The 26,604-nt window shown below is 38.6% G+C and overlaps 1 protein-coding gene across 5 annotated transcripts in view; it reads left to right on the top strand.

Annotated features, from left to right (window-relative positions):
- Positions 1-26,604, top strand: part of SHTN1 (shootin 1) — a 119,757-nt gene that overhangs the window by 45,481 nt on the left and 47,672 nt on the right. For all 5 annotated transcript variants that reach the window (XM_005566536.5, XM_005566533.5, XM_074002855.1 and 2 more), the window contains 5 exons: positions 5,120-5,288; positions 7,319-7,416; positions 10,137-10,218; positions 13,950-14,044; positions 18,395-18,541. In XM_005566536.5, coding sequence (XP_005566593.1) covers positions 5,120-5,288; positions 7,319-7,416; positions 10,137-10,218; positions 13,950-14,044; positions 18,395-18,541 — 591 coding nt within the window. The remainder of the gene's footprint in view (positions 1-5,119; positions 5,289-7,318; positions 7,417-10,136; positions 10,219-13,949; positions 14,045-18,394; positions 18,542-26,604) is intronic.

Genomic DNA, 26,604 nt, shown 5'->3' with positions numbered 1-26,604 from the left:
TTAAATTTCAACTTGCTTTTCTAAGCAGTGGCTTCTGTCCAGTTTTGCTTTTCTGTTTCTCTAATCGATTATCTGCTCTGATGGTGAGGGAAATGTTAAAAGGTCTCAGAATCCTGGAATACGATTATGTAAATATTTGCCTTAATGCAAAGGTTATTCCAATTGTAAAAGGAGCATTTGTATGTGAGTATTTTAGCATTTGTGCTTTTTGTCTGTGAAAATGTGGAAAAAATGGTCCCAGAGTAGTGTTAAACGGAACTTTGCAAATGTCCATGCATTTGGTTAAAATGCTAACCAAGTTTAAAACTAACCTGGTGTGACATAAAAGAGCAGTGAGTGTCTCATATTTGAATCAGATGAAAAAGTCACCCTGAAGCCATACATTTCAGGTGATTATTTGTGAAAGCAAAGCGAGGGCATGCTAAAGGTGACCTCCAGTGTTCCACTGATTGCCTCTTGCTGATGAATTTACCAAGTGTGTAATTTTCTACATTCTATCTCATCAGAAGTACATTATTATTAAAGAATGTTTTTTATCTCTGTCTTACGTATTTTGGGTTGGGTAAAATGCATCTGAACCACTTCATCAGAAAATGGATTACAGCAATTTTCAACCAAATTTCATTAGTAATACTGGTTGTGTTTCTTTTCCCTGCCCTCCATCACCCACCTCCGAAAATTTCTTTGGATGTGACTGAAATCCTACTCCCAATAAATACATAAATAAATATAATTTGTATGCATTAACAGTGTGCTTGCTGGAGGCATTTGCTTAATTGTTTGCATAACAACACTACATTAGAATTCATAAGATATTTAATCAGAACCTAAGAATATAAATTTGGATATGTAACTTCTCTCCTGGTATTTGTCTGAAGAATACATAGCAATACACTTTAAAAACACTTTTTAAAAAATGATAACATGAGTATTCTCACATCATTTTTACTCTGCGGCACATTCCTGGAGTTCACTAGTCCATAATGTTGTGTGAATTCTGTTTTCATTTTTTGAATTTCTTTTTTTGGAATAAGTAGAGAAAAAGTACATTCGGAGCCTGCTAACTGCTCTGGATCTTCTAGCGTCTAAGGATACACTGTCTGTTTTTTCTTGTTATTAACAAGTATTCCTGTTGTCATAGCACGTCCAGAGTGAGGATACTGGCTACCTTTCAGGATTGGCAGAGTTTCTGGAAGGCACTGGTTTGTGGGGCAGTATACACAGGTTTTGTTCCTGGTTATGTCATTTTGGGCATATGTGATTTTGGACAAGTTAGTTTTGTTCTCTGGACTGTAGTATCTCATCTTAAATGACATGATGGACTAGAGTTAGGACTGGAGTTAATAATTTATTTGCATATGGCCCCCTGTAAAAAAATTACTTTTCTGTCTTCCCTTTTATTTAATAGGTGTCTTTTGGCAAGAGAACTCACCTCTCTGAGCTATAGTTGTCTTGCTCTAAATGCCAGGATGCACCATGGTTGTTGGCTTCTTCATAATATGCCAGATCCACTGGCTCTAGATGTGTGACCCAGGCATGTGTGTGTAGAAAAGCTGCCTGCTGACCGTTATATTCATTGCTGGTTATGACCCAGTGTTACCTAATCTCTAAGCTCATTTTTACAATTAAGTCTTAACAGTAGGATCCTTACTTAACATTGTTTGTTGCCTGTTCTTTAAAAAGCCTTTTTTAAAATGGACATATAGTTTATTTTTGAAGATGTAGTATGAACTCATGGGGCCTAGAATAAAAATCCAAAAAATGGATTAAATCAAATAGTATAAATGTGCTTGTTTGTTGTAAAAGAGTGCTTTGAATGCAAAATGTGGAAACTTCATTATATGTGTTTCCAATAAATGATAATAGCACATTCTGATTTAAGTATCAGTTGTCATTTTTGAAAGTAGACTTGCAAAACTGCTCATTTTTTCTGAGAGCCAAGTTCTGTAAATTCTTACTTTTCTACATTATTGCCATCAAATTAATGACAAATGGAATGTTTAATTCTTATGATGCAGTTTGACCTCATAATTTTCTTTTTTTTTTCTTTTTGAAATGGAGTCCTGCTCTGTTGCCCAGGCTGGATGGAGTACAGTGATGCCATCTTGGCTCACTGCAACCTCCGCCTCCTGGATTCTAGCAATTCTCCTGCCTCAGCCTCCCGAGTAGCTGGGATTACAGGCACTTGCCACTACACCCAGTTCATTTCTGTGTTTGTAGTAGAGACGGTGTTGCGCTGTGTTGACCAGCCTGGTCTCAAACTCCTGATTTCAGGTGATCTGCCCACCTCAGCCTTACAAAGTGCTGGGATTACAGGTGTGAGCCACTGTGCCCAGTTCCTTATAATTTTCTTAGAACCAGGTATGGATACTTTGCTTTGCTAAAATATGTAGATAAAACTGATAAATGTAGACCAGTTATTTAAGTCATACGATCCAAAGCCATTAAACTTGCTTGTTTTGTACCTTTAAATAGTCACAAACTATGGGTAATATAAAAACTCTACTTACATTTGAATAGAATAGTAGGTTCTGTTACTGTAGGATTTTAAAAGATATATTTTTGGCCAGGTGCGGTAGCTCACACCTGTAATCCCAGCACTTTGGGAGGCTGAGGTGGGCGGATCACCTCAGGTCAGGAGATGAAGACCATCTTGGCCAACATGGCAAAACCCCATCTCTACTAAAAATACAAAAATTAGCTGGGCATGGTGGCGCGTGCCTGTAATCCCAGCTACTCGGGAGGCTGAGGCAGGAGAATCACATGAAGGGAGTTGGAGGTTGCAGTGAGCCGAGATCACGCCACTTCACTCCTGCTTGGTGACAGAGTGAGACTCCATCTCAAGAAAAGAAAACAAAAGATATATTTTTGCCTTACACATAGAGGGATTCCAAACAACAAGTAGCATGCCATTAACCTATAGCTTGGCAAATAGCTACAATGAAATTGCTTAGCCAAAATCTGTAAATTCAGAATTCTCAAAAATGTCCAAATAGTATGCACATAAGACCTCATGTCTAGGCTGGGTGTGGTGGCTCATACCTGTAATCCCAGTGCTTTGAAAGGACAAGATGGGAGGATCACTTGAGTTCAGGAGTTTGAGAGTTTGAGGCTGTAGTGAGCTGTTATCATACCACTGCACTCCAACCTGGGTGACAGAGCAAGAACCAAACTCCAAAAAAAAAAAAAAAAGACCTCATATATGTAAATCTTACATTTCTTCTTTCAAAATGTGAAAATGGTGTTTCAGAGAAGACTTATGAAATTTTCTGGTTGGCTTTTTTTTTCTTAAACTGGTGACTTTGTTAAATAGAGTAATTGTATTACAGACAAACTGATGGATTTTGGTGCCTGGTTTGATAGAGGCATTAAACCCTTTTGAGGGTGGAACTGTGTTAACTATGATGTTACTAAGGTATTATTGTAGTGGTTGTCTAAGAAGTAATATATTAAGCACTAGATGGCAGAAACTAATAGTTCCATGAGTATCCTGGAGGAAGAAGAAAATGCATAAATGAATACCTTGATTGAAGAAAACTAGCTGGGATAAATGATTTCCAAAGGATAGTTAGACACAAACTAAACCTCTTTTCTTACTTTTAATAGCTAACAGTGAAGTTTTATTATGTGGCAGTTGCTATATTAAATACTTTATATATAATGTCTCATTTAATCATCCTATTGTGGGATAGAAACTATCTTAATTCTTAGTTTATTGATGAGAAAACTGAAACGTAAGGATTAGGTTAGTTGTAAAGGCAGAGATGGAATTTTATTGCAGAGCTGGGTTGGATACTAAAGCCATGCATTTCTCAATGATTCTTTGTGTTGACGTACATTAGAATCACCTGGGAAACCGAAAAAGTGCTATGCTGGGCTCCACTGCCAGATATTTTGGTATGGTATAGAGCCTAAGCAGCATTTTTTTTTTTTTTTTTTTCCTGAGACAGTTTCGCTCTGTCACCCAGGCTGGAGTGCAATGGCATGATATCGGCTCACTGCAACCTCTGCCTCCTGGGTTCAAGCGATTCTCTAGCCTCAACCTCCCAAGTAGCTGGGACTACAAGTGCCTGCCACCATGCCCAGCTAATTTTTTGTATTTTTTTTTTTTAAGTAGAGATTGGGTTTCACTGTGTTAGCCAGGATGGTCTTGATATCCTGACTTCGTGATCTGCCCACCTCGGCCTCCCAAAGTGCTGGGATTACAGGCACCACACCCGACCAAACGAGAACTCTTTTAATAGAGATAGTAGAAGAGATAGTAGAAACAACAGCTTGAACTAGTTTAAACAAGAAAAGAAAATGATATAGGAATCTGTTAGAAGTATCAGAGAATTCCATAGAATCTCTGAGTCAGGAGCAGTTTAGGAATGGACTGGAGTTTGGGGCTTGAGTCTGGTGGGAAACTCTTTCTCCCCTGCTTTTCTCTTCCTTTCTCTACACATCAGCTTCAGTTTTAGCTTTTCTAAAAACTACCTTCCTCTTTTCCTTGATTCTGTAGTGGAATGTGGTTACCAGCAGCTCCTGTCCAGACGCATGGAAAGCAACTCATTGCTCTGTTCTAGCCTCTAAATTTCTAGAGAGGGGATCTGATTGGTCACACTTGGGTCATGTGCTTAATCCCTGGGCTAATTCGCTGTGACCAAAGGGATGGGGTATGCTTGGGAGAGCATGGAGCTCCCATTGAAATCATGTGGAACAATGAGGAGTGGTAATGTCCAGAAAAGAGGAGATGTTAGGTAAACAGACATTTAAAAGGTGTTCACAGCACCACAGCAAGCAGATTTGCTTGAAATAAAGTGCCTTTTTAAAGACTATTAATGACTATAAATCAAAATTTTATTTAATCTGTACTGGTATTTTATCTTAGTTCCTTATATTTCTCATCAGTTACAACTAGCATTTCCACTTGCTGCTGGCTGTAATCCAGGCATCAGGTCTTGGTTAAAGAAATAAATTTAATATAAAACCTTATTTAATGAATCTGCTAATTGTTATGTCCTGCTGTGAGTGTTGATGAATATGTAAGACAAAAATATACTTAATTTGTCTATTGTTTAAAAACCCAAGGTACTCATTTGGCTGCTGTTAAAATAACTGTTTTTATGTTTTGTCTTAGCTAAATAAAGAAAATAAAACATTGAAAAGAATCAGCATGTTGTACATGGCCAAGCTGGGGCCAGATGTAATAACTGAAGAGATAAACATTGATGATGAAGATTCAACTACAGACACAGACGGTGCCGCCGAGACTTGTGTCTCAGTACAGTGTCAGAAGCAAATTAAAGGTAGAACTCTTTGCTTAATTGTTGAGCATATTTTGTACCCCATTAGGATAGTGCTTCTCAACCCTGACTGCACATCAGAATCATGTGGGAAACTTTAAAAATACTGATGCCCGGGCAGAGCATGGTGGCTCACACCTGTAATCCCAGCACTTTGGGAGGCCGAGGCGGGTGGATCACCTGAGGTCAGGAGCTGGAGACCAACTTGGCCAACCTGGTGAAACCCCGTCTCTACTAAAAAATACAAAAATTAGCTGGGCATGGTGGCAGGTGCCTGTTATCCCAGCTACTTGGGAGGCTGAGTCAGGAGAATCACTTGAACCTGGGAGGTGGAGGTTGCAGTGAGCCAAGATTGGGCCGTTGCACTCCAGGCAACAGAGTGAGACTCCATCTCAAAACAACAACAACAACAACAACAAAAAAGCCTGATGTCTGGGTCCTACCCTATCCAAAATTTTGCTACACCATAGGCCAATTAAATCCGAATTTTGGATGGGGTAGGACCCAGGCGTCAGCATTTTGAAAGCTTCCCACATCATTTATTTAAATCTCCAAATCACCATAGGGTATATAACAATTGTGCTTTATGAGTTACTTTCTTGTTTGGAATTAGGCACTTTTGAAAGTGTTGTCTCAATGGAAACAGCCAGTTATACTATAACCTTAAGGATATGTACCATGTGTCAAGATATTTTTGTTAAATGAAAGAAAGAATGAATAAAAATATATTTAGCCAACACCCCTTTTTGTTGGTTAACAGGTAGTGTTGTAAGGCAAGATCATATGATACATCTATTAAATTCTCATTCATTTTATTCATACACATGTTTATTTAAAGATGTAGGAAAGCAGTTCTGGCTCAATAACTATTGGACCATTTTAATTTAGTATACAGGTCAAAAGCAATATTCATTTATTTGGTAGATAACATATCAACTGGAAGTACAAAGAAGAAAGGATGTTGCAGACACCATCTTTATCCGACTCTTCAACCCCTCAAGCTAAGACAAAATAGAATTCATGTTGGTAGGGAGGGAGAGGAATTTTAAAGGAGTTCCCTTTGTTCATCATTCTCCTTTCTGTTCGAGCTTGAACAAAATGGTTTCATGTTCTTCTTTCTGGATTAGCCAGCCAATGGAGAAAGTGATTTAGAAATAAGTCTGATAACTTCTTCAAGCTGAGTTTATGTAAAAAGTTTGATCTAATTTACGAATAACCACATACCACGTTTCTTATTGCACTTGGAAAACAGTAAGAAATTAAAGGCAGTTAAAACCTAAGTGGCAAAACAGTAGGCCAGAATATAAATTTGAGTAGTCTGTGCTAATCTGTGTGTATTTTCAAACATTTGGGTGACAGAAGTAACTTTAACACCAGAAGATTTTGCACTTACAGTTGATAATATTCTCATTCTAGTAACACATTTTTCATTGAATCCTAATAATAAAACTATGAAATAAATTTAAAAACAAAACACCCATGACTCTAGAGAGAAAATTATGAGAATTAACCCTTCTTTCAAATGGTTATATTTTGAATCAGTTCAAATAATGTCTAAGGACTATACATTGGCAACAAGTCAGGAACTTTTACTTTTAATCAAAATATCCAAATTATTAACTGCCCAATTGTTTATTTATATTGTTTTGTGATAAGAGCCCGTGGCATTATGAAATAAAAAAGAAATAAATACTACACCTTAATTTGTGTTGCTGAAAACTTAAAAAATCTTACTTCCAAAATGCCAGCTAGTTTTCTAGAATGTGGTTTTGATAGAATGCAAAGAAAACACGATATGGTACATTTAATGTAGTGAGGTTGCCTGATATACAATTGTTAATATCCATGGCTATATGGGGGAGGGGCCACGCAAATGAGATTCTCATTGTCCTTTGGTTCTTCATTTCCTTTTAATTGTTAAATAATCTTGACCATAAGCTGCACATGGACTGGCGTTTTCAATTCTTTTGACCAGATTGATGCCTTCTTTTAAAAATAAGTTTATTTATATATTTTTTTCTTGAAAAATGCAGAACTTCGAGATCAAATTGTATCCGTTCAGGAGGAAAAGAAGATATTAGCCATTGAGCTGGAAAATCTCAAGAGCAAACTCGTAGAAGTAATTGAAGAAGTATGTATCTCAGGCCTGAAAGGCAAGGGCTTTAGCATTTTCAAGGTGTTTGGGGATTTGCTAAGTTAAGAACTTAATAATATAAGCCAATTTCTAACATGAGAACCATGTACCAATTTTAATCTTCTCTCCTCAATTTCAGACATAGAAAAAGGTAGAGGAAATAAGATCATGAAGATTCATGTACCCACTACCTGGCTTAATAAATACAACTCTGAAATAGTATGGACATGTTTCCTGTTGTTCCCCCAGTTTTTGTTATGTAAGGCAAATAGTAGCTACTCTTTCAAGTCATATATTTTAGTGCCGCTGGTAGAGAAAGAAGAGCATGTTTTGCTTTTCCAGTGAATGACTGGTTCAGTTGGGAAGGCCTGTCCCTCGTGCTTCTCCAACACAGGCATTTATGATAGGTGGTAGGATGCGTTCAAGTGGTTGCTTCCAGAATCTTTCTTTTCTGGTGTTTTGTTTTGTTTGAGACAAGACCTAACTCTATCACACTCAGGCTGGAGTGCAGTGGTATGATCACAGCTCACTGCAGCCTCAACCTCCCAGGCTCAAATGATCCTCCTGCCTCAGCCTCTCAAATAGCTGAGACTACAGGCATATGTCAACACGCCTGCCTAATATTTAAAATTTTTTTATAGAGATGTGGGTTCCTGTATTTCCCAGGCTTACCTTGAGCTGCTGGACTTGAATGATCTTCCCATCTTGGCCTCCTAAAGTGCTGGGAACACAAATGCAAGCTGCTGCACCTGGCCTCTTTTTCCTTTTGAACTGTCTAAGAACAAGACCCCCACAATTGCCTTTTATTTGCACGAGGCTTCAAAGATTTGCCTTCACAGTCTTGATTCTTGATTTAATTTGTATCAGTGGTTCTTAGATTCTGTAGCCCACCGCTTCCCAACTGATGTGCTACTGCGCCTTGATAAAGTGGCTTATGAACATGCCAATGTATTGATCCTGTCAGTGAGCAGCCTCATCCAGTTACCTCAGTTCGCATACACATACGGTCGTTTTCTTAGAAGCCATGATGTAAAAAAGGTTGGGAAGCAGTGTCCGCCAACTTCCCAGTCTGAGCTCCTCTTATTACTGTGGCAAAACAGTATAATGAATGGGAAGAAGGATGATGATATTTTGGAAAGGGCCTTACTGTTAGACAGTGTGTACCAGTTACTAATTTAAACCAAAACCAAAAATAAAGCCTACACTGAAAGAACCAGTTCATAGATTATCTGGAGGTGCTGATGGATTCAGAGCCACTTTCAGGACCATTATCTTTGTTTCTTGGTGTGCTCTGTTCCTCAGTTGTGATTATTTACTGATGATTCTCTCCCTTCCCACTTAGAGGTGTTATTGGAAGACAGTTCAACAATTATTTTTATTATGACTGTTTCAGACATCTGAAAAGGCATAATGAACAAAATAATGGGGCTGAGTTCAGTGGCTCACGCCTGTAATCCTGCACTTTGGGAGGCCGAGGCAGGAGGATCACTTGAGCCTGGGAGTTGGAGACCAGCAAGACCTTGTCTCTCAAAAATATTTTTAAAAATATTAGCCAGGCGTGGTGGCATGTGCCTGTAGTCCCAGCTGCTCAGAGGGCTGAGGTGGGAGGATTGCCTGAGCCCAGGAGTTCGGGGCTGCAATAATTGTATTACCACCCTCCAGCCTGAGTGACAGAGACCCTGTGTCTAAAAAAATTATTTTTAATGAACATCCATATACCTGCTACCTAACTTAATTCACAGAATATTAGCACAGTGATGAAAGCCCTGGTGTAACTCTTTCTAGTTGCATAATCCTTGCTTCCTGCCCAGTTTCCCTAAATAATCATTATTCTGAACTTGGTGTTTATCATGTCAGTGCATATGTTTACATGTTCACTACAATACATAGTATTTTGAGTGTTTTTAAATATTATGAACATGCCTGCTTTCTAAATTCAATGTAATGTATTTGAGATTTATCTTCTACCTTGCTATATGTAGCTTTTCTTTATGTTCTTTTAAAAAAAAGAAAACTTTTCTATAGTATTCTCTTTTCATTTATAGACATCAACAGTTATTTCAGAAATTTAAATTTTTGTGGGAGTATTTATATGTATTTTATTTAAGCCAAGAGTCATCAAAGTTCAAAGTCTTCCTTTATTTTAAAAGTTCATGTTTGTCTTAAGTCAAAAGTAATCAACATTAAAAATGAATACCAAAATTGAGTATCAGATCTTGACTAAATGATTCTTGTATTTTCTGGGTGATCTTTAGTTGGATTTTTGCATTAAAAATATGAATCATGGCTGGGTATGGTGGCTCACGTCTGTAATCCCATCACTTCGGGAGGCTGAAGCAAGAGGATTGCTTGAGCCCAGGAGTTCGAGACCAGCCTAGGCACCATACGAGACCCCATCTCTATATTCTTTTTTTTTTACTTTTAAAAAAACATGTATCATTTACATTGGATGGCTAGCATACTGTCATGTTTAGGGGCCAGTGCCAACTGGAATGTATCAATAAGTTCTGTACCAGGTACACATCCTAACTTAAATAGCTATCCTTGAAGCTTTAAAGAAGAGCTTTAATAAAAAGTCTTAACACATTGAAACCAATTTCTGCTTTAAATTGTAACTTCATGTTGAAAGTTGAACAGCAATTGAGTATCACACATTGCCATATGTCCTGTTTTACAATTTTTGGTGTTTTCTCCCCTGAAAAATCTCACATTTTTAGGTAAATAAAGTTAAACAAGAAAAGGCTGTTTTAAATTCAGAAGTTCTTGAACAGAGAAAAGTCTTAGAAAAATGCAATAGAGGTAAGTCTGTCCAATCTTTTTTTCTGAAATACATACGCAGTTTGTTCTGTTTGCATCTATTGTGTGTCATTTTACTCCTATGCCTAAGTATGATTGTAAATAAAATCTCCTATATTGTGTTTTTCTAGCAGTGTGTCTCTCCCATTCCTATTATTTTATTACCCAACTTAGAGTCTGGGAACATCTAAAAGTGATTTCACTTGAGGAACAAGGAACCCACTCATTTTGAAACCTCTTAACAGAAATACTACTTCTGTCTTACATATATCCAGGGGTCATGGCCTTTTTAGCTATCCCCTCAGCATTTATATATTTGGTAGGTTATTTAGTAACTCTCAATCCAGAAGAGGTTAGGCTGTCTACATAAAACATGTAACATTATGTGATGAAATCGTAAATTAAGAGGATGTGGGAAATGGGACAAAGGAAAGTGAGAGTTAGATTGAGATACAAAGTGCATTCTTGTTCTGAGGTCTTGCACATTTCCTGCCTGTCTGTCTGAAATCTGGCTCTGAGCTGTCTGGCAGTCAGTGCAATAAGAGATTGATTATCATTTAAATGAATCACATGAAAATGAACCTAATGATCAGGAAAAGCAGACCTGGTCTCCTGGTGAGAGGGAAATGTCTCCAGTGGTTATCTCCAGAGAAAACTTCATGTACTTTGGTCAACAGTGACTTTATCCACCTAGTTATAAAATGCGGCGTCAACTCTCATGAGGGCTGTTTCATGTGTCTCCCAGTTTAAGACAAGGAAATGATGCCAAAGTGTGGTTCTGCAAAAGTAATTCTGGGAAGTAGTAGGAAGAACTTAATATACTTTCTGTTCTCTCTTTTTCCCTCAGCCACTCTCTTTCCTTGTTTAGAAGCTGCAACACTAACAGGAAGCCTTTGCGACCCAGGGCCTTCCCTATTGGTGGTGGTGGTAGTGGTCAATCTTTTTATCATTAATCAACTGGGATTTTTTTCATAAATAAAGGACCTTGTAGTTAAATGTGGGCAATATGCTGGATTGTAACATTTCTTCAAGTCTTTCTGTATTTAAAGATATAAATGGTGTAGAATTTTCAGTCTTGATTCACTGTGTTAGGAAAAGGGTTCTGCAAGGGTTAATCATGTAGCTCTTGCCTTCAGAGAGCCCTCTGTCTAGAAAGAGAGAAATTATGTAAATACATACCTGACTAGGACCAACCTGATTTTTTTCAGATTCCAAGTCAGAAGGGCCAGGACACGTGAAAATTCCCTTTTTATTATAGTGTTCTAGACATAGAAAAGAGTGTCAATTATCGTGCCAGGGCTTCAGATAGTCACAGTGTTCTTTGTTTTCTTCATGAAATTTCTTTTTTAAATAGGCTTGAAAATCATTTAGCTCTCAGGGACCTATAATTCACGCCAAAAATCACCACTCATATTGCTCTACTTACTAGTCTTTCATCTGAGGAGGCTGTAGATTTACAGAGTACAGAGTTTGAAATTCTATGTCATTACACAGCAAACCAGTCCTTAGTCAGTTAGGATTGAAGTGCCCTGGCGGAACAGTGTGTGAAGGCAGCTGTTAAGAGAGCCTTTTGAAAGATTGTGTTGGTATGACTCAGCTCAGGGTGGAGGTGCCTCACCAGAAGTGGATGGACAGTGTGCTGTCTGCCTAGCCTGTGCCTAATATCTAATGGCGTCATCACTCTTTCTGTCCTGTCATTATCACTATTTAACAAAATAGGCCACTGAATGTTGAAAATAGCAAAGAATTTATGTTACTTTTATTTGACAGGACCTTCTTTTTGAAGCTTTCTGTCTTGCAGTAACTCTTTGGTACAAAGCTCTGATTCTTTGGGTCTGAATGGATCTAAGGCTGTTTGTTTCTCTCCTTTGTAAATATGGAGAACACTTAAAAATAACTTAGATGTCCAGGCGCTGTGGCTCACACCAGTAATCCCAGCAGTTTGGGAGGCTGAGGCGAGTGGATTACTTGAGATCACGAGTTTGAGACCAGCCTGACCAACATGGTAAAACCTCGTCTCTGCTAAAATACAAAAATTAGCTGGATGGGGTGGCAGGCACCTGTCTGTAACCCCAGGTACTCGAGAGGCTGAGGCAGGAGAATCGCTTGAACGTAGGAGGCGGAGGTTGCTGTGAACCGAGATTGCACCACTGCACTCCAGCCTGGGCGATAGACATAGCGAGACTTCGTCTCTCAAAAATAAATAAATAAATAATACATATTATATATATAAATCATTTTTTATATATAATATATATTATATAAAATATTTACATTTTTATACATTTATTTACATTTACTATATATTATATATATTTTAAAATATATATATTCAGGTAACATACTTTCTTTGGTGGAAAATTTAGATTCATGTAAGAAAAGAAAAAAAATCTCAACTTTTGCAATTCAAAGATAAGCACTAGTAACATTTTAGTGTATATTCTTCCAATCTTAAATCTATATATATACACATGGAATTTTGTGTTAAATATGTTTATTATATATATATAAGACAGAGGAAATACCAGTAAAAGAATTCTCTTTATACTTGCTGGTACTTTGTAAACCCATGAACATCCCTCTCTGCTCATACCTCTCCCTTGAATTTTTATTATTTCCTTTCTTTTATTTGTAGTTTTGCCAAATATGTATGTATCCCTAAACAGCATTGTTTAATTTTGCATATTTTTGAACTCTATATAAATGGAATCATTTTTCCTATAACCTTCTGCAACTTTTTGTGTTTGTGAGATTCATGCATGTGGACAGGCATAGCTGTGGTATGTTTGTTTTCGCTGCTGTATGCTATTCCGTTAGGTGACTACACTAAAATTATTTTAAGTAGTATCCTGTTGGTAGACTTTGGGCTGTTTCCAGATTTCTGCTATTCTGAGTCATGTTATTATAAAAATTGTTAGACATGTCATCTGGTGCACATGTCCAAGAGTTTCTCTAAGACATATGCCAAATGTAAAATTTTACCTTCAATTTTTTTTTCACTGCGTAACAAATTGTATAAGATCTATCAGTTTACAGTCCTATTAACAATATATGTGTTCCCATGGTTTTATGTCCTCTCCAAATTTAATAAAACCATGCTTTAAAATTTTTACCAGTAGCCTCTTGGACGGGTGTAAGAAGTGTTTTTACTCTGCATTTCCCTGATTCCTAATGAAGATGAGCATCTTTCCACATGTTTATTGGCCTTTTGTATATTTTCTATTCTGTGAAATGGCTGTTGATGTGCTTTATCTGTGGCTTTTAAAGAACAAAAATGAATTCATTTTGCACTAATTTTTGCAATCTGTTTTTAAAAATACATCACAGATGTCTTTCCATTTACTAAGTATGCTTCTACAATATAATTTTGATGGCAGAATAATATTTCTTGTAACACAATTTACTGCTCCTTCAGTGTTAGAGCATTATGTCCTTTCACTTTTATCAGCAGTGAGGTGGAGAGCACCCTTGCAACCAAATGTCTGTATATGCACAATCTTAGCATATGCATTCCTAGAAGTGGGATTATTCAAAGTGTATGAGTAGTTTTAGATTTTTGATTCACATTGCCAAGTTGCTCTCCAAAAAGGTTTTATCAATTTATATGCCAACCAGGAATGCATGAGGGTACCTGGATGCTGGTATGAAGAATCTTTTCAACATTGTTTTTCATCCATATTCCTGATTATTTGTGTGACTTATTGTCTGGGTTTTTTTCCCTTTATCTTCTTAAGTGTCCATGTTAGCTGTAGAAGAGTATGAGGAGATGCAAGTAAACCTGGAGCTGGAGAAGGACCTTCGAAAGAAAGCGGAGTCATTTGCACAAGAGGTAGGTATCTTGTAAAAACCCTTTTTTTTTCCTTGAGATAGAGTCTCGCTCTGTTGCCAGGCTGGAGTGCAGTGGCACAATCTCAGTTCACTGCAACCTCTAACTCCCTGATTCAAGTGATTCTCCTGCCTCAGCCTCCTGAGTAGCTGGGATTACAGGCACTCGCCACCATGCCCAGCTAATTTTTGCACTTTTAGTAGAGATGGGGTTTCACCATGTTGGCCAGGATGGTCTTGATCTCCTGACCTCGTGATCCGCTCGCCTCGGCCTCCCAAAGTACTGGGAGATTACAGGCATGAGCCACTGTGCCCAGCAGTAAAAACCTTTTTAATTTTGTTTTGTAAGGAACCTTATCATACTCTAATATGCACACGACATGTCAGACAAATTCTTGAGGTTGAATAAGAACTCACCAGTTTGAATTAAGGATTTGCTGGTTTAGGGAGGCAGATAACAGAATAGTATCAAGTTCATTGTCAGAAGATCTGGGCTCAAATTTTGGCATGTCAATTACTAGTTGTATGACCTCTGAGCAATTCTTCAGCCTCTCAGGGCTTCACTTTTACCATCTGTAAAATGGACAGTAATACAGACCTGACCAAGTGGATTTTAATGGCAAAATTTTTCGAAAGTGTTGTGTTAACTATAACATGCTGTGTAAGGGAAAGGAATTGCATTTGGTGATACCCATGGCTTGTGATGGAAAGTCCAGCTTGGGTACAGGATGCCTGTACATTTCAAATAGGCTTAAATTCTTGGATGTATCTCCATATACCATCTCAGATAACAGTATCATGGTATCAGTATTTCTCTTCGGCCATTGTGCAGTGCTGTCATTATGCCAGGCGATTCTTCCACTGGCTGTGGAACACTGCCATGTAGTATATTCATTTTCATTATCTCAGCCTTTCACCAGCCTACTGATCTTCCTCTCATGTTAGAGATCAGCTTTGAGCATCTCTTGTTCCGGCTTACCTGTTGACATGCAGTCATTGGGTCTTCCATGGCCCTGGGGCTAGTGTCCAGGGGCATGAGGAGTTCACCAGTCGGCTAAACTCAAAAACTGGTCTGAAATGAGATCTCCATCCTGTAGGTGTAATTTGAATTTATGTGCATACTGTGGGTTGAAGGGAAATAGCTCAGGAAATGTAAAACAGTCCTAGGTAAAGGTATCCAAGGCATAGAAGGAAGACAAAGCGTGGCATTATGGGAATGACATTTGAAAATCTGCTTATGGTTTTGTGGGGCTCTTTCTGTGCTTGAGCGTAGCTGTGCTAGCAATGAACTCTACCAAAGGTTTGGGCCAAGTAGATCTGACTTGAAATATTATGATTCATTTTATTCAGAGAATTTAATGAAAGGTGAGTAAATATTTTTCTCTTATTACTTGGAAGAAAGGAAAAAGAATTGAAGTGTGTCAGAGCCCTCTGGAAAACGTTGCAGCAATATAAATAATGCAATGAAATAAACAGTGGAGGGGGCAGGGAAGCAGGGATAATGTGAAGATCCCTTTATTGCAAAACTGGAAAGGTTGGCTGATTTTGACCTGAATAGCAGGGTCTCATTTCAAGACATTTTCAGTTTTCCATCTGTTGTTTGCACAATGATGTTAGAATACAAAGCAGCTCAAAGAAAAACTTGAAGGCCATGTAGTAGCAGAGAAGACAGATGGAAGAAGCAAGGTTGCAGTAAGAGGACAAAAATGAATGACTGACTCTGCCGTTCACCTGGTCTTCAGTCTTAGCGGTTGGTGGAAACAATGATGCTGACATGTTAACCCAGAATGAGGAGGTAGAAGTTTGAGGAGAGAAAGGAAGCAAGAGCAATGGTACTTATGTTATTGGCAGCATAAATATTTGCAGTGGTACTCAACAATTTTATAATATCTAGTTTCAATCTATGCAATAGTGAGAAGAAAACTTTAAAAAAAAAAGCACTAGATTGGAACTAGTATATTTTCCTTTTTACATAGTTTATGCATTGTCAGGTTTTCAACAGATAAGTACAAAGACACAAAATTTAGTTTAACAACAGAGTCCCATTCTTTTGCATTTTACTTACCACTTAGGGCATGCAGCAAACATCTTACTATGCCAGACACTATGCTGACATTGGGAATCCAATGGTGAAGAAAGCAAATATGAGCCCTGCCCTCTTGGAGCTTATAGTCTAGAGCCTTAGAAATCAATTTTTAAGGTTAATTTACTTTGTATTTTTAATTGAAAAGGAATATGTGTGCCTTGCACAAAGATACAAATATTTTCTAAATGTATAAAATAAAAATTGAAAGTTATCCCCCACTCTTAATTCCCACTAGTTTATTTAGAAAACAAAACCAAAAACATAATCCCCCTCAACAAGAAAACTATCAGTTGTCTTCATAACTGTATTAAATTTTTAAATTTATTCAACATAATTAAATTTTTTGGCCAGGCATGGTGGCTCACATCTGTAATCCCAGCACTTTGGGAGACCGAGGTGGGGGCATCATTTGAGGCCAGGAGTTCGAGACCAACCTGGCCTGCATAGTGAAACCCCATCTCTACTAAAAATACAAAAATTAGCCAGGCGTGGTGGCAGGCACCTGTAGTCCCAGCTACTCGGGAGGCTGAGGCACGAGAATCACTTGAACCCAAGAGGCAGAGGTTGCAGTGAACTGAGATTGTGCCACTGTACTCCAGCCTGGGCAACAGAGTGAGACTCCATCTCAAAAAAAAAAAAAAAAAAAAAGAAAAAAATTACTGTAATCATAATGATCACCCAAAACAATTCATTTTAATTAAATCACTGGTCTGAAGTTTAAGATACTGTACTGAAATATTGATTACTCTTTCTTAGAATGCTGAGGCTGCGTCTCACCCTTCTCTAGCCAAGCATACATGCACATACTCTCCCTCACTGCAGTCTCTGTACCTCTCACTCTCACACAAATGGAAGAAGAATGTGGGTTTCATGTATATACAATTGTTTATTTACCTGTTTGACTTTGTAATGTGTTTTAATTCTGCAGAAGAACCCTGTTGTAGTTTCATGGGCTTTTCATAAATCCCTGCACAGGCAAAGAAGGAAAGCTTCTGACCTTTTTTTCCTCTCTCATAGGAAGACATACTGGGAAGAAAATGTTAGTGTTTTAGTATAGTATATTCATGACTTGACTTTGATTTGGAAATCGTTACTGATCAAGAGCTTAAGGATTGTATAAATCATTAAAGCTGTGGTCTTGCCACATGGAGGTTGATGGAAAATATTTTTGTCCTGAGTTTTATTTGCTGACTTTTTCTGTTACATGGTGGGTGAAGTTGTTGAACAAACTAACATGAGGGCTGTAGCAAATCATTTTACAGTTCAGAGCTTTCAGTTAAGTTCCAGTGTAAATTTTGTAATGCTGTTAAAAATCTGAAAAGGTGAAGCTCTACTATAAAATTGGTAGGCCAGATTTCAAAGTTTAACAGAAACGTTTCATACTTGGAATCACTCACTGGCCAAATTGGGTAGGGTGTTAAGGAAAAGAAATAACAGGTGAATAGAAATTAATGTTATTTTCAATCGTGTAAAGTTGTGAGGGTTTGATAAATAACATATATAAATTGCTTAATAAAGTGCTCAATAAAAGTATACTGTCTCCCTTCTCCCCTTTACCCTTCTACTGTTAACTACTTTTATCACTGGGGAGAAACTAATTAGTTTAAAACAAAACATTAGATCTAGTAAATAGTAGAGGAACTTAGCCAGATGGTTAAGAGCTTGGGCATGTAAATCAGATATGGGTTTAAATCCTGGTCTTGTCACTTATGTGTGTTCTTGGGAAAGTCGCCTAACTTCTTTGAGCCTCAGTTACCCTATCAGTAAAATTAGATGATAGTAGTGTCTACTTGATAGTGTTGTTTTAAGGATTATAACACATAATGAATGTAAAATGATTCCCACCATGTCTGTCACATAGTGTTTAGTAAATGTTACCTCTTCATAGTAGAAGCACTTTAATAGGATTGGTGTAAGGATTAAAATAATGCATATAAAATATTTAGTGGAGTACACAAGGTAAGTTCTTGAGAAATATGAGCTACTGCTATTAATATTAGTGTATTTTAAAGCAATAATAAAATATTAAAAACTGAAGAGTAAGACCAGCTTATTGTATAAATATCTTGTTGGGGCTGGAGTAAAGATATTAAAGATTATATAAAAGGAGTGAAACCATAGCAATCACTGCTTCTAAAACTTGTACAAGTCAGAATTTGCCTTTAATGTCTTAATAAAAATTCCATGTACTTTTCTTTTGCTGAAGTTACAGTTGAGGAGATATGTGAGATTGAATGCTATATACATTCTTGTAACAAACTTTTGCAGATGTTCATTGAGCAAAACAAGCTAAAGAGGCAAAGCCACCTTCTGCTGCAGAACTCCGTCCCTGATCAGCAGCTTTTGAAAGCTTTAGATGAAAATGCAAAACTCACCCAGCTCCTTGAAGAAGAGAGAATTCAGCATCAACAAAAGGTAACCCCTTTTCTTCTGGAGTTTTAGGTACACACATGCGTACATGCATGCACACATATATTTAAGATGAAGGGTGCCTGTGGAGTCAGTCCAGTCATTTACTGTTTCATATTTTGCCTTAGTTACTAAGTCCTTCCAACCACCTTTTAGAAAAAAATAACTAAATGAATTTAATGTTGTGAAACTGAAATTTGTAACACACTGTTGTACACTTTATAATACTCTTTAAACTGTCCAAAGGGTGGGAAGAAGCAAGGGAAAGAGATATAACTCAAGAAGAGCTTGGATAACGCCTAAGTCTGGAAATTTGATTTTTGCTAACGTATTTTTTGGAGACTGCACACACTAAGAGGCTCTATTCATCTCAGAGCACTTGTTGGAGGGCATAGGTTTTATTCAGAGAAAATGAAAGTCCATATTAGTAGTAATTGTTTGCTTAGAGAAAATTTCTGATTTTGTAAACTTGCACAAATGTGTATATTTAAAGACTTCCTAAGTGGTTATTTCAATTTGATGAGTGGAGCTATTCCAGCTGACACAGTGTACCTCTGTGTGCCAAGAAGAAAGAATAGTCATTGTGGTAGGTGAGAGGAGAATGTGGGAGAGGAGAAGCAAAGAAGTGGAACAAAGACTTTCAAATTAAAGAGACCACTTAAGAAAAATTACATCAATGTTTATACTACTTATAATGTACCTCATTTGGGAAGGAAAGGCTGTTAGCTGCTACTTGTTATCACCTGTCAAAGCCTCTGTGGCAACAGTATTGACATTTAATCCTTGGAAGTTCTGAAGTTTTTACAAAGTTGGTGGTGAGGTAGAGTTGATTTGTTTTGCCTCACTAAGAAATGTTCATATTTGGTGGCTGGGAAGATGGCCGAATAGGAACAGCTCCGGTCTGCAGCTCCCAGTGAGATCAACACAGAAGGGAGGTGATTTCTGCATTGGGTACCTGGCTCATCTCATTGGGACTGGTTAGACAGTGGGTGCATCTCATGGAGAGCGAGCCGAAGCAGGGTGGGGTGTCACCTCACCCGGGAAGTGCAGGGGATTGGGGAACTCCCTCCCCTAGCCAAGAGAAGCCATGAGGGACTGTGCTGTGAGGAATGGTGCACTCCAGCCCAGATACTATGCTTTTCCCACGGCCTTTGCAACCCATAGACCAGGAGATTCCCTTGGGTGTCTATGCCACCAGGGCCCTGGGATTCAAACACAAAACTGGGTGGCCATTTGGGCAGACACCGAGCTAGGTGCAGGAGTGTTTTTCATACCCCAGTGGCACCTGTAACGCCAGTAACACAGAACTGTTCACTCTCCTGGAAAGGGGCAGAAGCCAGGGAGCTAAGTGGTCTAGCTCAGCAGATCCCACCCCCACAGAGCCCAGCAAACCAAGATCCACTGGCTTGAAATTCTTGCTGCCAGCACAGCAGTCTGATGTCAACCTGGTACACTCGAGCTTGGTAGGAGGTGGGGTGTCTGCCATTACTGAGGCTTGAGTAGGCTGTTTTCCCCTCACAGGGTAAACAAAGCCACCAGGAAGTTAGGACTGGGCGGAGCCCACTGCAGCTCCACCAAGCTGCTGTAGCTAGATTGCCTCTTTAGATCCTTCCTCTCTGGGCAGGGCATCTCTGAAAGAGAGGCAGCAGCCCCAGTCAGGGGCTTATAGATAAAACTCCCATCTCCCTGGGACAGAGCACCTGGGGGAAGAGGCAGCTGTGGGTGCACCTGTAGCAGACTTAAACGTTCCTGCCTGCCGGCTCTGAATAGAGCAGCAGATTTCCCAGCACAGTGCTTGAGCTCTGCTAAGAGATAGACTACCTCCTCAAGTGGACCCTTACCCCAGTGCCTCCTGACTGGAAGACACCTCCCAGCAGGGGTCTACAGTCACCTCATACAGGAGAACTCCAGATGGCATCTGGCGGGTGCCCCTCTGGGATGAAGCTTCCAGAGGAAGGAACAGGCAGAAATCTTTGCTGTTTTGCAGCTTCCACTGATGATACCCAGGCAAACAGGGTTGGGAGTGGACCTCCAGCAAACTCCAGCAGACCTGTAGCAGAGGGACCTGACTGCTAGAAGGAAAACTAACAAAAGAAAGGAATACATCAACATCAACAAAAGGGCATCCACGCAAAAACCCCATCCAGAGGTTACCAACATCAAAGACCAAAGGTAGATAAATCCAGAAAGATGAGGAAAAACTAGTGCAAAAAGGCTGAAAATTCCAAAAACCAGAATGCCTCTTGTCCTCCAAAAAATCACAACTCCTAGCCAGCAAGGGAATAAAAGTGGATGGAGAATGAGTTTGACAAATTGACAGAAGTAGGCTTCAGAAAGTGGGTAATAACAAACTCCTCCAAGTTAAAGGAGTATGTTCTAATCCAATGCAAGGAAGCCAAGAACCTTGATAAAAAGTTGGAGGAATTGCTAACTAGAATAACCAGTTTAGAGAAGAACAGAAATGACCTGATGGAGCTGAAAAACACAGCAGGAGAACTTGGTGAAGCATATGCAAGTATCAATAGCCAAATCGATCACGTGGAAGACAGGATATCAGAGATTGAAGATCAACTTAATGAAATGAAGCATGAAGACAAGATTATTGAAAAAAAGACCGAAAAGGAATGAACAAAGCCTCCAAGAAAGATGGGACTATGTGAAAAGACCAAACCTATGTTTGATTGGTGTACCGGAGAGTGATGGGGAGAATGGAACCAAGTTGGAAAACACTCTTCAGGATATTATCCAGGAGAACTTCCCCACCCAGCAAGACAGGCCAACATTCAAATTCAGGAAACACAGAGAACACCACAAAGATACTCCTCGAGAAGAGCAGCCCCAAGACACATAATCGTCAGATTCATCAAGGTTGAAATGAAGGAAAAAATGTTAAGGGCAGCCAGAAAGAAAGGTTGGGTTGCTCACAAAGGGAAGCCCATCAGAGTAACAATGGATCTCTCTGCAGAAACCCTACAAGCCAGAATAGAGTGGGGGCCGATATTCAGCATTCTTAAAGACAAGAATTTTCAACCCAGAATTTCATATCTGGCCAAATTAAGCTTCATAAGCAAATGAGAAATAAAATCCTTTACAGACAAACAAATGCTGAGAGATTTTGTCACCACCAGGCCTGCCTTACAAGAGTTCCTGAAGGAAGCACTAAACATGGAAAGGAAAAACTGGTACCAGCTACTGCAAAAACATACCAAATTGTAAAGATCAACCACACTGAAGAAACGGCATAAACTAATGGCAAAATAACCAGCTAGCATAATAATGACAGGATCAAATTCACACATAACAATATTAACCTTAAATATAAATGGGATAAATGCCCCCAATTAAAAGACACAGACTGACAAATTGGATAAAGAATCAAGACCCATTGGTGTGCTGTATTCAGGAGACCCATCTCACGTGTAAAGACACATAGGCTTAAAATAAAGGGACGGAGGAATATTTACCAAGCAACTGAAATGCAAAAAAAGCAGGGGTTGCAATCCTAGTCTCTGATAAAACAGACTTTAAACCAATGAAGAGCAAAAGAGACAAGGGTATTACATAATGGTAAAGGGATTAATACAACAAGAAGAGCTAATGATCCTAAATATATATGCACCCAATACAGGAGCACCCAGATTCATAAAGCAAGTTCTTAGAGACCTACAAAGAGATATAGACTCCCACACAATAATAATGGGAGACTTCAACACCCCACTGTCGATATTAGACACATCAACGAGACAGAAAATTAACAAGGATATTCGGGACTTAAATTCAGCTCTGGACCAAGCAGACCTAATAGATATCTACAGAACTCTCCATCCCAAATCAACAGAATATATATTCTTCTCAGGACCACATCATACTTATTCTAAAATTGACCACATATTTGGAAGTAAAACACTTCTCGGCAAAAGCAAAAGAATGGAAATCATAAACAGTCTCTCAGACCACAGTACAATCAAATTAGAATTCAGGATTGAGAAACTCACTCAAAACCACACAACTACCTGGAAACCGAACAACCTGCTTCTGAATGACTACTGAGTAAATAACAAAATTAAGTCAGAAATAAATAAGTTCTTTGAAACCAATGAGAACAAAGATACAACATACCAGAATCTCTGGGACATAGCTAAAGCAGTGTTTAGAGGGAAATTTATAGCACTAAACGCCCACAGGAGAAAGCAGGAAAGATCTAACATTGACACCCTATCATCACAATTAAAAGAATTAGAGAAGCAAGAGCAAACACATTCAAAAGCTAGTAGAAGTCAAGAAATAACTAAGATCAGAGCAGAACTGAAGGAGACAGAGACACGAAAAACCCTTCAAAAAACATCAATGAATCCAGGAGCTGTTTTTTTGAAAAGATTAACAAAATAGGTAGACTGGTAGCCCAACTAATAAAGAAGAAAAGAGAGAAGAATCAAATAGACACAATAAAAAATGTAGAGGAGGGATTACCACCAATCCCACAGAAATACAAACTACCATCAGAGAATACTATAAACACCTGTATGCAAATAAGCTAGAAAATCTAGAAGAAATGCATAAATTCCTGGACACATACACCCTCCTAAGACTAAACCAGGAAGAAGTTGAATCCCTGAATAGACCAATAACAAGTTCTGAAATTGAGGCAGTAATTAATAGCCTGCTAACCAAAAAAAGCCCAGGATCAGACGGATTCACAGCCGAATTCTACCAGAGGTACAAAGAGGAGCTGGTATCATTCCTTCTGAAACTATTCCAAGCAATAGAAAAAGAGGGACTCCTCCCTAACTCATTTTATGAGGCCAGCATCATCCTGATACCAAAACCTGGCAGAAACACAACAAAAAAAGAAAATTTCAGGCTAATATCCTGATGAACATCGATGTGAATCCCTAATAAAATACTGGCAAACCAAATCCAGCAGCACATACAAAGGCTTATCTACCACAATCAGGTCGGCTTCATCCCTGGGATGCAAGGCTGTTTCAACATACTCAAATCAATAAACGTAATCCATCATATAAACAGAACCAATGAGAAAAACCACATGATTATCTCAATAGATGCAGAAAAGGCCTTCAATAAAATTCAACACCCCTTCATGCTAAAAAGTCTTAGTAAACTAGGTATTGATGGAACATATCTCATAATAAGAGCTATTTATGACAAACTCACAGCCAATATCATACTGAATGAGCAAAAGCTGGAAGCATTCCCTTTGAAAACTGGCACATGACAAGGATGCCCTCTCTCACCACTCCTATTCAACATGGTATTGAAAGTTCTGGCCAGGGCAATCAGGCAAGGGAAAGAAATAAAGGGTATTCACATAGGAAGAGAGGAAGTCAAATTGTCTCTTGTTTGCAGATTACATGATTGTATACTAGAAAACCCAAAATCTCAGCCCAAAATCTCCTTAAGCTGATAAGCAACTTCAGCAAAGTCTCAGGATACAAAATCAGTGTGCAAAAATCACAAGCTTCCTATACACCCATAATAGACAGACAGAGAGCCAAATCATGAGTGAACTCCCATTCACAATTGCTACAAAGAAAATAAAATACCTAGGAATACAACTTATAAGGGATGTGAAGGACCTCTTCAAGGAGAATGACAAACCACTGCTCAAGGAAATAAGAGAGGACACAAACAAATGGAAAAACATTCCATACTCATGGATAGGAAGAATCAATATCGTGAAAATGGCCGTACTGCCCAAAGTAATTTATAGATTCAATGCTATCCCTATTAAGCTACCATTGACTTTCTTCACAGAATTAGAAAGACCTGCTTTAAATTTCATGTGAAACCAGAAAAAAAGTCCATATTGCCAAGACAATCCTAAGCAAAAAGAACAAAGCTGGAGTCATCACCCTGCCTGGCTTCAAACTATACTACAAGGCTGCAGTAACCAAAACAGCATGGTACTGGTACCAAAATAGAGATATAGACCAATGGAACATAGCAGAGACCCCAGAAATAACACCGCACATCTACAACCATCTAATCTTTTACAAACCTGACAAAAACAAGCAATGGGGAAAGGATTCCCTATTTAATAAATGATGTTGGGAAAACAGGCTAGCCATATGCAGAAAACTGAAACTGGACCTCTTCCTTATACCTTATACAAAAATTAACTCAAGGTGGATTAAAGACTTAAATGTAAGACCTAAAACCATAAAAACCCTAGAAGAAAATCTAGGCAATACCATTCAGGACATAGGCATGGGCAAAGGCTTCATGACTAAAACACCAAAAGCAATGGCAACAAAAGCCAGAATTGACAAATGGGATCTAATTAAACTAAAGAACTTATGCACAGCAAAAGAAACTATCATCAGAGTGAACAGGCAATCTACAGAATGGGAGAAAATTTTTGCCATCTATCCTTCCAACAAAAGGCTAATATCCAGAATTTACAAGGAACTTAAATTCACACACACACAAAACAAACAATTTCATCAAAAAGTGGGCAAAGTATATGACCAGACACTTCTCAAAAGAAGACATTTATGTGGCCAAAAAAACATATGAAAAAAAGCTCATCATCACTGGTCATTAGAGAAATGCAAATCAAAATGGCAATGAGATACCATCTCACACCAGTTAGAATGGCGATTATTAAAAAGTCAGGAAACAACAGATGCTGGAGAGAATGTGGAGAAATAGGAATGCTTTTACACTGTTGGTGGGCGTATAAATTAGTTCAACCGTTGTGGAAGACAGTGTGGCGATTCCTCAAGGATCTAGAACCAGAAATACCATTTGACCTAGCAATCCCATTACTGGGTATATACCCAAAGAATTATAAATCATTCTACTATAAAGACACATACACACATGTTTATTGCAGCACTATTCATAATAGAAAAGACTTGGAACCAACCCAAATGCCCACCAACGATAGTCTGGATAAAGAAAATGTGGCACATAAACACCATGGAATACTATACAGCCATAAAAAAGGATGTGTTTGTGTCCTTTGCAGAGACATGGATAAAGCTGGAAACCATCATTTTCAGCAAACTAATCCAGGAACAAAAAACCAAACACTGCATGTACTCACTCATAAGTGGGAGTTGAACAATGAGAACACATGGACACAGTGAGGGGAACATCACACACCAGGGCCTGTTGGGAGGTGGGGGGCAAGGGGAGGGAGAGCATTAGGAGAAATACCTAGTGTAGATGACAGGTTGATGGGTACAGCAAACCACTATGGCACGTGTATACCTGTGTAACAAACCTGCACATTCTGCACATGTACCCCAGAACTTAAAGTTTAATAAATAAATAATGAAAAGAATTTTAAAAACAAATGTTGATATATATGTAGAGTACCTCTGGATGGACAGGTGGTAACGGTCCCCTGGGAAAGAGAACTGGAGAACAGGGTGGGAGCGAAAGAATTTCGTTCTTTCTTTTGTCCCCATGTGTAGGAATTACTTTTCAAGAAAAGAGAAAAAAAAATGTGTTTTTGTTTCAGTTTATGCTAGAATTTAACTTTTGGTTCTGAAAAGTCCAGCTACTTACAGTTAAATCATTTAGCAAATAATACATGCCTAGAACCTACTGAATTGAGCTGAGGTTTAAGATTAAATTGTTGGCCGGGCGCGGTGGCTCAAGCCTGTAATCCCAGCACTTTGGGAGGCCGAGACGGGCGGATCACGAGGTCAGGAGATCGAGACCATCCTGGCTAACATGGTGAAACCCCGTCTCTACTAAAAATACAAAAAACTAGCCGGGCGACGTGGCGGGCGCCTGTAGTCCCAGCTACTCGGGAGGCTGAGGCAGGAGAATGGCGTAAACCCGGGAGGCGGAGCTTGCAGTGAGCTGAGATCCGGCCACTGCACTCCAGCCTGGGCGACAGAGCGAGACTCCGTCTCAAAAAAAAAAAAAAAAAAAAAAAAAAAAGATTAAATTGTTGTATGTATACCTTGTTGGATACTGAAGATTAAAGTTGTCAATGAAATTATAATAATCACTATTTCTAAAACTGTTATACTCTGTATATATACAGTTATTCTTACAGTCTTTTCATATACAGATGATCCTTGACTTACGAT

This window comes from Macaca fascicularis, chromosome 9 (genome assembly GCF_037993035.2).
Source record: "Macaca fascicularis isolate 582-1 chromosome 9, T2T-MFA8v1.1".
Classification (NCBI taxonomy): Eukaryota; Metazoa; Chordata; class Mammalia; order Primates; family Cercopithecidae; genus Macaca; species Macaca fascicularis.
The sequence above is the reverse complement of the archived record's forward strand: the minus strand, read 5'-3'. Positions and strand labels throughout refer to the sequence as shown.